Source organism: Hyla sarda, chromosome 4, assembly GCF_029499605.1.
Source record: "Hyla sarda isolate aHylSar1 chromosome 4, aHylSar1.hap1, whole genome shotgun sequence".
NCBI lineage: Eukaryota > Metazoa > Chordata > Amphibia > Anura > Hylidae > Hyla > Hyla sarda.
Genome location: NC_079192.1, coordinates 408,404,402 through 408,419,167, shown reverse-complemented (window position 1 = coordinate 408,419,167; position 14,766 = coordinate 408,404,402). Strand labels below are relative to the sequence as shown.

The window sequence follows — 14,766 nt, the reverse complement described above, 5'->3', positions numbered from 1 at the left end:
TCGCTCGTCATCTGGCACGGAGCGGAGTTCACTCCATGCATCGGATAACTAGGGTGCCGCGTGGAGATGGCGCGGGGGGGGGGGGGGGGGGGGTCCCCAGCGGCGGAAATAGGGGATACTTTTCTTTGGGAAGAGTATCCCTTTAAAGTGTATCAGAGCAGGCGATGGGTGGGACCTTTAGTTAACACATGTCAACAATTGGGGCCACTTTTTGTTGTTGTTTAAATATACCTCATTTGGTAGTAGGTAAGATGACATAATAAACAGCAAGCTTGCTATTTAATATCTCTTCTCTCTTCCGAAAAGCGGGAAGGGCAACTGGAAATTACTGGAGGCTATAGTTACAGCTGCCAGAGAGGCAGAAGACCAATTGGAAACCTACTAGGAAGTAGATTTACATCTGCCAGAGGGAGAAGGAAACTGACCGGGAACTATATTTATAGCTACTGGGAGGGGATTTACTGGAAACAGGATTTTCAGTTATCAGAGGAGGAAGGAGGCCAACTAGAGGACTTGAAGGGGTTATCCAGGAATAGAAAAACAGAACTACTTCCAAAAACAGCACCACACCTCTCCGAAGTGGTGCTGTTGTGTTTTTTTTTTTGTTTTTTTTTATAAAGAAATCAGCTGGGGATATAAAAAAATATATATACAGCTTCCAGAAGGGGAACAAGACTGGCTTAGGGGACTTACTAAAGACTGTATTTACATCTACCGGAGGAGGAAGGAGACTGACTAGAGATCTTTTTGGAGACTATATTTACAGCTACTGGGAGAGGGGGCATGTACTGGGAACTTAATGAGATATATTATATATTGTGCGCTGCCAGAAGGGGAATTAAACTGACTGGTGGAGTTAATGATGGATGTATGTGGGCCTATATGTACAGAGGGAGAAGGAGAGTGACTTAGGAACATACTGATGACTGAATTTACAGCTGCCAGAGAAGGGAGGAGACCAACAGGAGAACTTACTGGGGACTATATACAGCTGTCGGTAAGAACCCCAACCAGTCACTTTCCCCTTTTGACAGCTCTATATAGTCTCCAGTAAGTTCTGTAGTTAGTCTCCTTCCTTCTCTGACAGCTGTAAATTTAGTCCTCAGTAAGTTCCTTAATCAATCTTTCTCCCTATTACAACTGTAAATATAGTCCTAAATATAGTCCTCAGTAAGCACTAAGAACCCCAGAAAGTCTCTTTTCCCCTTCTGAGGACTGTATTTATGTCTAAACTTACTGCTCTTAGGAGAAGGAGACTAAGGAAGTTAAAGTGGACTAGATGTACGGCTATCAGAAGGGGAAATAAACTGACTGGGGGATGTACTGGGGACTATATGTACCGCTGTAAGAGGGAGAAGGAGACTGATTGAGGCAAAAAAAGACAAAAATGTAGCCAGCACCTAACCCAATACACAGGTGCACGCTGCTGTGGCAAGTATAAAACATGTAAAAAAAGAAAATGGCAGCAACGCATTTTCATATTTCACAGGAGGTGGTTTGGGGTTGTTAGTGGATCCAGCATGTCGCCCAGCCTGAGGTGAGTGATTGTTTAGGGTTCCATCCGATATGAGGCCACCTCCACGTGGTGGATGGGGGGGGACACGTTTTGATCAAAAAGTGCGCTAAGAGCCTCCATTTTGTTGACCAAGTGTGCTGCTGCCATTTTCTTTTTTATACTGATTAAGGCACTTACTGAGTGCTGGATTTTCAGCTGCCAGAGAAGGAAGGATACTAACTTTAGAACTTACTGGAGACTATATACAGCTGTCAGAAAGGGAAAGAGACTGTCTGAGGGTCTTACTAAGGACTTTAATAGCTTTAAATATAGTCCTAAATAGAGGGAGACTAAGGAAGTTACAGCGGGCTAGATTTACAGCTGCCAGAAGGGGAAAGAGACCTACTGGTGGCCCAGAGGAGAGGGAATGACCTATGGAGTGCATGCGTTGCACTTGGGAGTTGCTGAGTGGCCCCTGCCCCACTGACTAGCTGTGGTGCCTAGGAGGATAAAGAAAAGCCAGAAAATTATAAATGCTTATTTTTTTGGATAGAGACAGTGCTGGGTAGGATAAAATAGTAATTTAAAAGGAACCTGTCACCTGTTTTATGCTGCCCCTAACAACTGGTTTTGATGCTGCGGATGCTTGGCCTTCCCTATTTTTTTTTTATATATTTTTTTTTTTATATATTTTTTTTTTTTTTTACTCCAATTTTCTTCTTCGCTTTGATCTCATCAGGGACGAGCAATACCGGATAATGTGGAATGAGCTGGAGACTCTGGTGCGGGCGCACATCAACAGCTCGGAGAAGCACCAGCGGGTGATGGAGTGTCTCCAGGCGTGCCGGAGTAAGCCGCCCGAGGAGGAAGAGCGCAAGAAACGTGGCAGAAAGAGGGAAGATAAAGAGGAGAAGGCGGATAAAGGAGGGAAGGACTCCGACCATGAGAAGAAGTGGACAGAGTCGGAGCGGTAAGGGTTTTCCAAAATATAATATAAATATATATATATACACACAATATATATAAATATATAAAAAAATATATATATAGTTTATATAAATGTTGTGTTTTTTGTTTTTTTTATAAAATATATATATATATATAATATATATATATAATTTATAGCCAGGTCCATGCAGTAGTTTTAGTGCTGGTCAATATATATATATATTTGGCCAGCACATACTGATACTAAAACTACTGCATGGACCTGGCTATAAATATGTGTATATATATATATATTTATTTTATTTTATTATATATATATATATAATATATATATAATTTTTTTTTTTTTATAAAAACACAATATATACACACACATAATTATAAATATATATATATATATATATATATATATATATATATATAATTTATTATAATTTAATTTTTTATAATAAAAATAAATATATATAAATGAAAATGTATGAGAAGGAAGCGGGGATTGTTATGGCTTATAACACAGGGCAATAGTTAACATTCATCTGCATCAGTGGTCTCAAACTGTGGCCCTCCAGATGTGGCAAATTTTTAACTCCCAACATGCCCGGACAGCCGTTGGCTGGGACTTTTGGGGAGTCAGGCCGGGCCTAGATTGTCCTATTAGAGCTGTGATCTCAAACTGTGGCCCTCCAGATGTTGCAAAACTTCAACTCCCAGCATGCCCGGACAGCCGTTGGCTGTCCGGGCATGCTAGGAGTTGAAGTTTTGCAACATCTGGAGGGCCACAGTTTGAGACCACTGAATTCTACATAGTAGTAAATAGTTGACTGTGTTTCCTCCCTTGGTTTCCAGTATGAAATCGTCAATAGATAAAGAGGAGTTGATGGAGACTGAGGTGATAAAGGACTCCCCCGATTCTCCGGAGCCCCCCAATAAGAAGCCTCACATCGCAGTGGAAGACGTGGCTCCTGTAGAGAAGTCTAAAGGTCAGTCGGTGCAACCGAGGTGTGTGGGTGTCCCGATCCGGAGGGGTCCCCAATCAGGACACCCCTTTATTTGTCAGCATTGGTTACTCCCTTTCAGCATTATAGGTGAAGATGGGGTTCAGTGGGGTATAGATATTTAGGGGAAGATTTATCAAAACCTGTGCAGAGGAAGAGCGGTGCAGTTGCCCATAGCAACCAATCAGATCGCTTCTTTCATTTTTAAGGAGACCTGTGAAAAATGAAAGAAACAATCTGGTTGGTTGCTATGGGCAACTGCACCGCTCTTCCTCTGCACATGTTTTGATAAATCTCCCCCATAGTTTCCGACTTCTGTCGCACCCCCGTGTATTGTAATTCATCATGACAACGCTCTCTGGTCATCTCCCCACAGGCCCCATGTCTCTGCTGTCTCTGTGGAGCAACAGAATAAATACGGCAAACTCCAGGAAGCACCAAGAGTTTGTCGGGCGCCTGAACTCTGTCAACAATAAAGCGGAGTTATACCAGCACCTCAAGGAAGAGAATGGGTGAGTGAGACCCCGTATTTAATGGTAGACTGCACCTTAAGTTTATAGAAGCACTTAAAAAAAATTAATAAAACAAAAAAAATTATTTAAAAAAATAAATAAAAAAATTTAGGGGGAAATTTATCAAAACCTGCCCCATAATGTCATTATATATTATAATATACATCAGAAGTAGAAAAGGGTGAACTTGCACTCACCGTTCGCGTAGTTCATTCATTCACGGGACCTCCGTGTAGCAGGGAGACATATAGATGAGAGCGCTCAGCCTCTGGCTTTCCCTCGCGCGCCCTCTCTGGCTCTCCCTCGCGCGCCCTCTCTGGCTCTCCCTCGCGCGCCCTCTCTGGCTCTCCCTCGCGCGCCCTCTCTGGCTCTCCCTCGCGCGCCCTCTCTGGCTCTCCCTCGCGCGCCCTCTCTGGCTCTCCCTCGCGCGCCCTCTCTGGCTCTCCCTCGCGCGCCCTCTCTGGCTCTCCCTCGCGCGCCCTCTCTGGCTCTCCCTCGCGCTATTATTTTTTGCTGTTTTTCTTTAGGCTCTGTTGACTGAAGTAGCAGGATTTGATCGGGTAGTGGCTGCTTAGAGAAAGTTGTTAGTTTACATGCATAAGGGATTGGTTGGTCATGCCTGTTCTGTATGGCCTGGAACCTGTGTATTATATCCTGTACTTTATACTAGATCACTGCTCAACCACTATAAAATAAAAAACAAATATATATATATTACATTACATGATTAAAAAAAATATAACTAAAAACAAACGAAAGTCATCTTAAAAAACTTTCACTACATATTGAGAAAAGTATAAAAAGTATATACAAGAACACTGCTTTAATTACCAGTTCTATGAACACCCAACTTTAAGAGAAGAATTAAAAAAATAAATAAAGTTTTCTTTTATTTACATTTTAATCCTATTAAGCCCCACCCAAATTCAGATTAGCATGAACTCTGCTCCTTTTAACCTGTAAGAGTCAGGAGACCAAGTGATATATAAACCTGAGGTAACACAATTATTAATTACATTTCTCACAGTTCTGAAGCCAACGAGAACGGGAAGACCGGCAGACAGTGAGGAGACCATCCGGACACCCCCTCTTTTTATGAACTGATTTTTACACATTTCTCCTCTTTATACTTGTTTTTTTTCTATCAATTGTAATTATGAAGAGGATTCTGGGAAGACTCTGCAATATTTTAATATGTAGGGGAGAAAATGCGAAACAGCAAGCAAAAAAATAAATAAAAAGACGATGACCCTGTTTATATCAAGAAAATGAATTTGGTTAAAAATCCACCTATCAAAAATAAAAAGAATAAAAAAATTTTTTTATTTAATTTTTTTATGTATGTATTTTATTTACTTTTCTTTGTATATAGCCTTGGCAGCTGCTGACGCTGATTTTTAGCTTAAATTTTTTATCTACTAAGCTCCTCCAAAGAATAGGGGATAATATGTCTGATCGCAGGGGGGGTCTGGCCGCTGGGGACTTCTGCGATCTCCGTGTCGGCACCCCGTTTGGGCTGCCATTGGTCTTGACGTCACGCCACGCCTGTCACACCCCACCTTCAATATACCTGAATGGGGGGGGGGGCGCGTGACTTCATGACCACAGCCGCCCGAACCCAGCTTTCTGAACATAATGCTCAGATCGCGGGTGTGTGCACGGAGATCGCGGGGGGATTCTTTGGATAGGGGATAAGATGTCTAGAGGTGGAGTACCCCTTTAATGGGACTCTGAGCAGAACTTCTAAGTTTATCAGAACACATATTCTATTCGAATTCAAATTCCATGCAAAATCCGCAAATCTGCAGTAAATCAGCATTCTGCTTTTATGCGCGGAATTTGAGCGGAAAAACTAAATTTTCGCAGTGTGAACAAAGCCTAAGGGATCATTCTGGTAGTAAACAGGCATTGGGTAAAAATGCTGGACGCCATGAACTGACGAAAACACATTCAGGGATGATGTGATACCAGACACCAACCTGTGTTAATTCGGCTTTACACTATTGTATAGTCACTATATAACCTTAGGCAGGGGCGTTGCTAGAGGGAGGCTAATGGGGCTGGAGACCTGGGTCAGACCCCCATAGCCTTGGGTCTGATTGGCTACCACACCACCTAATGTGGTTAGAAGTGTGGCTAGGGCTATGGCTTCTCACCCCAGATATTTTGAAGACCTAACAGCGCCCCTTACCTTAAGTATCTCACCTCTAGATCAGTGCCATTTTGGGTTATTAGTAGTTATGTGCCAGAGAAGACTGCTAAATTATTAGAATGGTTAGATGTCACCACTTTTACTGTAGATAATGCCACCACATTCATTTGACTACCTTTTATAATACAGTCAACCTGTAACTAACCCTGAAAAAATAAGAGATATTTGAGAACAAATTTGGTTAACTTAAACTAACAGCATTGTGTAACTGCTTTTACTGTAGAAAATCCCACCTCATTCTTCTATGGATTGCTTTATAATAAAGTTACTAAATGTCCGGATTGAACACATAACTGGAAACATTCAATATGTCACTGTAAACCAAAACCTCCATTAACTTGACCTTATGTCATTGTGTCACTGCTTTAACTGTAGTAAAGCCCACTCTCTTTTACTGATGGTCTTATTATACAGTCTATTAAGTTCCAAGATGTTAAATAACCAGAAACAATGGATACCCCAATAAAAATGGTGCCTCGAAAAACCAAATCTAGGTCATCTTGGCCTTACTCCCATGTGTAACCGCTTTTACTGTAAATAATCCCACTTCATTCGTACATGAATTGCCTTAAAATAAAGTTGACTAAATGACAGGATGAAACAGACAATGGCAAATATCACTGTAAACCAAACCTAGTGTTCAGTGGGACCTTATGCAACGGTGTCCCTGCTTTTACTGTAGAAAATCCCACCCTATTCTTTTACTGATGGCACCAGGAGTATCAGGATGTAAAATAACCTGAAAAATAGAACCAAAGGCATGCTGAAATTTGTAGTTTTGCACCAGCTGGAGGCGCTCTGGTTGGGAAACACTGTTAAAGCTACATTGGTATCTGTGCTGCAGATGGGTGATAGCGCCCCCTACCCTTCAATAGTAACACCAGCAGCAAAGTCCCTGCAGTTCACACAATGAGGACGGATTCATACCTGACATCTATGCAGATGAATTGAACTGATATTCAGTTACACAAATATCTGCGACCAATCTGCCAGGTGTGAATGCACCCTCAAAGGGACAGCATTAAAATCCCTGTAATGACTGGGAACGGGGGCAGTAATTCTGTACCTTTTAATTATGTAAATCTTATCCACCAAAAGGTACAATCACCTTCAGGGGGTAATAGGATTAGGAGCCCCTGACCATGAATAACAACAACGTCATCTACAGCCCCGGGGGGGGGATCTATAGGAGCCGACAGGAATGACCTCTACTAAGAGAGGATGGGAAAGGTGAACAAAGGCAGTATTATAGTAGGTATATAGGAGGCAGTATTATAGTAGATATATTCTTGTATATAGGAGCAGTATTATAGTAGTTATATAGGAGGCAGTATTATAGTAGTTATATTCTTGTATATAGGAGCAGTATTATAGTAGGTATATAGGAGGCAGTATTATAGTAGATATATTCTTGTATATAGGAGCAGTATTATAGTAGGTATATAGGAGGCAGTATTATAGTAGATATATTCTTGTATATAGGAGGCAGTATTATAGTAGGTATATAGGAGCAGTATTATAGTAGTTATATTCTTGTATATAGGAGACAGTATTATAGTAGTTATATTCTTGTATATAGGAGCAGTATTATAGTAGTTATATTCCTGTATATAGGAGCAGTATTATAGTAGTTATATTCCTGTATATAGGAGCAGTATTATAGTAGTTATATTCTTGTATATAGGGGCAGTATTATAGTAGTTATATTCTTGTATATAGGAGCAGTATTATAGTAGGTATATAGGGGCAGTATTATGGTAGGTATATAGGAGCAGTATTATAGTAGGTATATAGGAGGCAGTATTATAGTAGGTATATAGGAGCAGTATTATAGTAGTTATATTCTTGTATATAGGAGGCAGTATTATAGTAGGTATATAGGAGGCAGTATTATAGTAGTTATATTATTGTATATAGGAGGCAGTATTATAATAGGTATATAGGGGCAGTATTATAGTAGGTATATAGGAGCAGTATTATAGTAGTTATATTCTTGTATATAGGAGCAGTATTATAGTAGTTATATTCTTGTATATAGGGGCAGTATTATAGTAGTTATATTCTTGTATATAGGAGCAGTATTATAGTAGATATATTCTTGTATATAGGAGCAGTATTATAGTAGTTGTATTCTTGTATATAGGAGGCAGTATTATAGTAGTTATATTCTTGTATATAGGAGCAGTATTATAGTAGTTATATTCTTGTATATAGGGGCAGTATTATAGTAGTTATATTCTTGTATATAGGAGGCAGTATTATAGTAGTTATATTCTTGTATATAGGAGGCAGTATTATAGTAGTTATATTCTTGTATATAGGGGGCAGTATTATAGTAGTTATATTCTTGTATATAGGAGCAGTATTATAGTAGTTATATTCTTGTATATAGGGGGCAGTATTATAGTAGTTATATTCTTGTATATAGGAGCAGTATTATAGTAGATATATTCTTGTATATAGGAGCAGTATTATAGTAGTTATATTCTTGTATATAGGGGCAGTATTATAGTAGTTATATTCTTGTATATAGGGGCAGTATTATAGTAGTTATATTCTTGTATATAGGAGCAGTATAATAGTAGTTATATTCTTGTATATAGGAGCAGTATTATAGTAGATATATTCTTGTATATTGGAGCAGTATTATAGTAGCTATATTCTTGTATATAGGAGGCAGTATTATAGTAATATTCTTGTATATAGGAACAGTGTTATTATAGTAGTTATATTCTTGTATATAGGAGGCAGTATTATAGTAGTTATATTCTTGTATATAGGAGCAATATTATAGTAGTTATATTCTTGTATATAGGAGGCAGTATTATAGTAATATTCTTGTATATAGGAGCAGTATTATAGTAATTATATTCTGGTATATAGGTGCAGTATTATAGTAGTTATATTCTTGCATATAAGAGGCAGCATTATAGTAGTTCTATTCTTGTATATAGAAGCAGTATTATAGTAGTTATATTCTTGTATATAGGGGCAGTATTATAGTAGTTATATACTTGCGTATAGGAGGCAGTATTATAGTAGTTATATTCTTGTATATAGGAGCAGTATTATAGAAGTTATATTCTTGTATATAGGAACAGTATTATAGTAATTATATTCTTGTATATAGGAGCAGTATTATAGTAGTTATATTATTGTATATAGGGGCAGTATTATAGTAGTTATATTCTTGTATATAGGAGCAGTATTATAGTAGTTATATTCTTGTATATAGGGGGCAGTATTATTGAAGTTATATTCTTGTATATAGGAGGCAGTATTATAGTAGTTATATTCTTGTATATAGGAGGCAGTATTATAGTAGTTATATTCTTGTATATAGGAGACAGTATTATAGTAGTTATATTCTTGTATATAGGAGAAGTATTATAGTAGTTATATTCTTGTATATAGGAGCAGTATTATAGTAGTTATATTCTTGTATATAGGAGCAGTATTATAGTAGTTATATTCTTGTATATAGGAGCAGTATTATAGTAGTTATATTCTTGTATATAGGAGCAGTATTATATTAGTTATATTCTTGTATATAGGAGGCAGTATTATAGTAGTTATATTCTTGTATATAGGAGCAGTATAATAGTAGTTATATTCTTGTATATAGGAGCAGTATTATAGTAGATATATTCTTGTATATTGGAGCAGTATTATAGTAGCTATATTCTTGTATATAGGAGGCAGTATTATAGTAATATTCTTGTATATAGGAACAGTGTTATTATAGTAGTTATATTCTTGTATATAGGAGGCAGTATTATAGTAGTTATATTCTTGTATATAGGAGCAATATTATAGTAGTTATATTCTTGTATATAGGAGGCAGTATTATAGTAATATTCTTGTATATAGGAGCAGTATTATAGTAATTATATTCTGGTATATAGGTGCAGTATTATAGTAGTTATATTCTTGCATATAAGAGGCAGCATTATAGTAGTTCTATTCTTGTATATAGAAGCAGTATTATAGTAGTTATATTCTTGTATATAGGGGCAGTATTATAGTAGTTATATACTTGCGTATAGGAGGCAGTATTATAGTAGTTATATTCTTGTATATAGGAGCAGTATTATAGAAGTTATATTCTTGTATATAGGAACAGTATTATAGTAATTATATTCTTGTATATAGGAGCAGTATTATAGTAGTTATATTATTGTATATAGGGGCAGTATTATAGTAGTTATATTCTTGTATATAGGAGCAGTATTATAGTAGTTATATTCTTGTATATAGGGGGCAGTATTATTGAAGTTATATTCTTGTATATAGGAGGCAGTATTATAGTAGTTATATTCTTGTATATAGGAGGCAGTATTATAGTAGTTATATTCTTGTATATAGGAGACAGTATTATAGTAGTTATATTCTTGTATATAGGAGAAGTATTATAGTAGTTATATTCTTGTATATAGGAGCAGTATTATAGTAGTTATATTCTTGTATATAGGAGCAGTATTATAGTAGTTATATTCTTGTATATAGGAGCAGTATTATAGTAGTTATATTCTTGTATATAGGAGCAGTATTATATTAGTTATATTCTTGTATATAGGAGGCAGTATTATAGTAGTTATATTCTTGTATATAGGAGAAGTATTATAGTAGTTATATTCTTGTATATAGGAGCAGTATTATAGTAGTTATATTCTTGTATATAGGAGCAGTATTATAGTAGTTATATTCTTGTATATATAGGAGCAGTATTATAGTAGTTATATTCTTGTATATATAGGAGCAGTATTATAGTAGTTATATTCTTGTATATAGGGGGCAGTATTATAGTAGTTATATTCTTGTATATAGGAGCAGTATTATAGTAGTTATATTCTTGTATATAGGAGCAGTATTATAGTAGTTATATTCTTGTATATAGGAGCAGTATTATAGTAGATATATTCTTGTATATAGGAGACAGTATTATAGTAGTTATATTCTTGTATATAGGAGGCAGTATTATAGTAGTTATATTCTTGTATATAGGAGCGGTATTATAGTAGTTATATTCTTGTATATAGGAGCAGTATTATAGTAGTTATATTCTTGTATATAGGAGACAGTATTATAGTAGTTATATTCTTGTATATAGGAGGCAGTATTATAGTAATATTCTTGTATATATCACTAATCATTACACATCAGTATATATTATACATCACTTGCACATCAGTACATATTATATATCTTTGCATATTACACATATTGTATAATACACATATTATATATCACTGTATATTACACATTATATATATATATCATTGTATATTGCATATTGTATATTACACATATTATATATCATTGTATATTACACACATTATATATCACTGTATATTACACATATCACATATCACTGTATATTACACATTATATATCATTGTATATTACACATTATATATCACTGTATATTATACACATTGTATATCACTGTATATTACACATGATATATCTTTGTATATTACACATATTGTATAATACACATATTATATATCACTGTATATTACACATTATATATATATATCATTGTATATTACACATATTACATATGGTATATTACACATATTATATATCATTGTATATTACACACATTATATATCACTGTATATTACACATATTACATATTACTGTATATTACACATTATATATCACTGTATATTACACATATTACATATTGTATATTACACAATATATATCACTGTATATTACACACATTATATATCACTGTATATTACACATATTATATATCACTGTATATTACACATTACATATCACTGTATATTACACATTATATATCTTTGTATATTACACATTATATATCATTGTATATTACACATTATATATCATTGTATATTACAAATATTACATATCACTGTATATTACACACATTATATATCACTGTATATTACACATATCACTGTATATTACACATATATCACAGTATATTACACATTACATATCACTGTATATTACACACATATATATATCACTGTATATTACACATTACATATCACTGTATATTACACACATTACATATCACTGTATATTACACACATTACATATCACTGTATATTACACATACATATCACTGTATATTACACATTATATATCACTGTATATTATACATATTACATATCACTGTATATTACACATTACATATCACTGTATATTACACATTACATATCACTGTATATTACACACATATATCACTGTATATTACACACATATATCACTGTATATTACACATTATATATCACTGTATATTACACATTATATATCACTGTATATTACACATTATATATCACTGTATATTACACATATTACATATCATTGTATATTACACATATTACATATCACTGTATATTACACACATTATATATCACTGTATATTACACATTACATATCACTGTATATTACACACATATATATATATCACTGTATATTACACATATTATATATCACTGTATATTACACATTACATATCTTTGTATATTACACACATTATATATCACTGTATATTACACATATTATATATCACTGTATATTACACATTACATATCATTGTATGTTACACTCATTATATATCACTGTATATTACACATTACATATCACTGTATATTACACACATTATGTATCACTGTATATTACACATTACATATCACTGTATATTACACACACATATATTTCATTGTATATTACACACATTACATATCACTGTATATTACACATTACATATCACTGTATATTACACATTACATATCACTGTATATTACACACATTATATATCACTGTATATTACACACATTATATATCACTGTATATTACACACATTATATATCACTGTATATTACACACATTACATATCACTGTATATTACACATATTACATATCACTGTATATTACACATTACATATCACTGTATATTACACATTACATATCACTGTATATTACACATTATATATCACTGTATATTACACATATTACATATCACTGTATATTACACATATTACATATCACTGTATATTACACATTACATATCACTGTATATTACACACACATATATATCACTGTATATTACACACACATATATATCATTGTATATTACACATATTACATATCACTGTATATTACACACATTACATATCACTGTATATTACACATATTACATATCACTGTATATTACATATTACATATCACTGTATATTACACATTACATATCACTGTATATTACACATTACATATCACTGTATATTACACATTACATATCACTGTATATTACACATTACATATCACTGTATATTACACATTACATATCACTGTATATTACACATTACATATCACTGTATATTACACATTACATATCACTGTATATTACACATTATATATCACTGTATATTACACATATTGTATATCACTGTATATTACACATATTATATATCACTGTATATTACACATTACATATCACTGTATATTACACCATATATATCACTGTATATTACACATATTGTATATCACTGTATATTACACATATTATATATCACTGTATATTACACATATATCACTGTATATTACACATATTACATATCACTGTATATTACACATTATATATCACTGTATATTACACATTATATATCACTGTATATTGCACATATTACATATCATTGTATATTACACATATATATCACTGTATATTACACATTATATATCATTGTATATTGCACATATTACATATCACTGTATATTACACATATTATATATCACTGTATATTACACATATTACATATCACTGTATATTACACATATTACATATCACTGTATATTACACATATTATATATCACTGTATATTACACATTATATATCACTGTATATTACACATATTACATATCACTGTATATTACACATTACATATCACTGTATATTACACATTATATATCACTGTATATTACACATTATATATCACTGTATATTACACATTATATATCACTGTATATTACACATTATATATCACTGTATATTACACATTATATATCACTGTATATTACACATTATATATCACTGTATATTACACATTACATATCACTGTATATTACACACACATATATTTCATTGTATATTACACACATTACATATCACTGTATATTACACATTACATATCACTGTATATTACACATTACATATCACTGTATATTACACACATTATATATCACTGTATATTACACACATTATATATCACTGTATATTACACACATTATATATCACTGTATATTACACACATTACATATCACTGTATATTACACATATTACATATCACTGTATATTACACATTACATATCACTGTATATTACACATTACATATCACTGTATATTACACATTATATATCACTGTATATTACACATATTACATATCACTGTATATTACACATATTACATATCACTGTATATTACACATTACATATCACTGTATATTACACACACATATATATCACTGTATATTACACACACATATATATCATTGTATATTACACATATTACATATCACTGTATATTACACACATTACATATCACTGTATATTACACATATTACATAT

At 33.5% G+C, this 14,766-nt stretch overlaps 1 protein-coding gene across 2 annotated transcripts in view; it reads left to right on the top strand.

The window, feature by feature from the left end:
- INTS13 (integrator complex subunit 13) overlaps window positions 1-5,268 on the top strand; it is a 35,807-nt gene extending 30,539 nt beyond the window's left edge. For both annotated transcript variants that reach the window (XM_056517621.1, XM_056517622.1), the window contains 4 exons: window positions 2,235-2,465; window positions 3,290-3,423; window positions 3,815-3,950; window positions 4,978-5,268. In XM_056517621.1, coding sequence (XP_056373596.1) covers window positions 2,235-2,465; window positions 3,290-3,423; window positions 3,815-3,950; window positions 4,978-5,017 — 541 coding nt within the window. In that variant the 3' untranslated portion in view covers window positions 5,018-5,268. The remainder of the gene's footprint in view (window positions 1-2,234; window positions 2,466-3,289; window positions 3,424-3,814; window positions 3,951-4,977) is intronic.
- The last annotated feature ends 9,498 nt before the right edge of the window (window positions 5,269-14,766 follow it).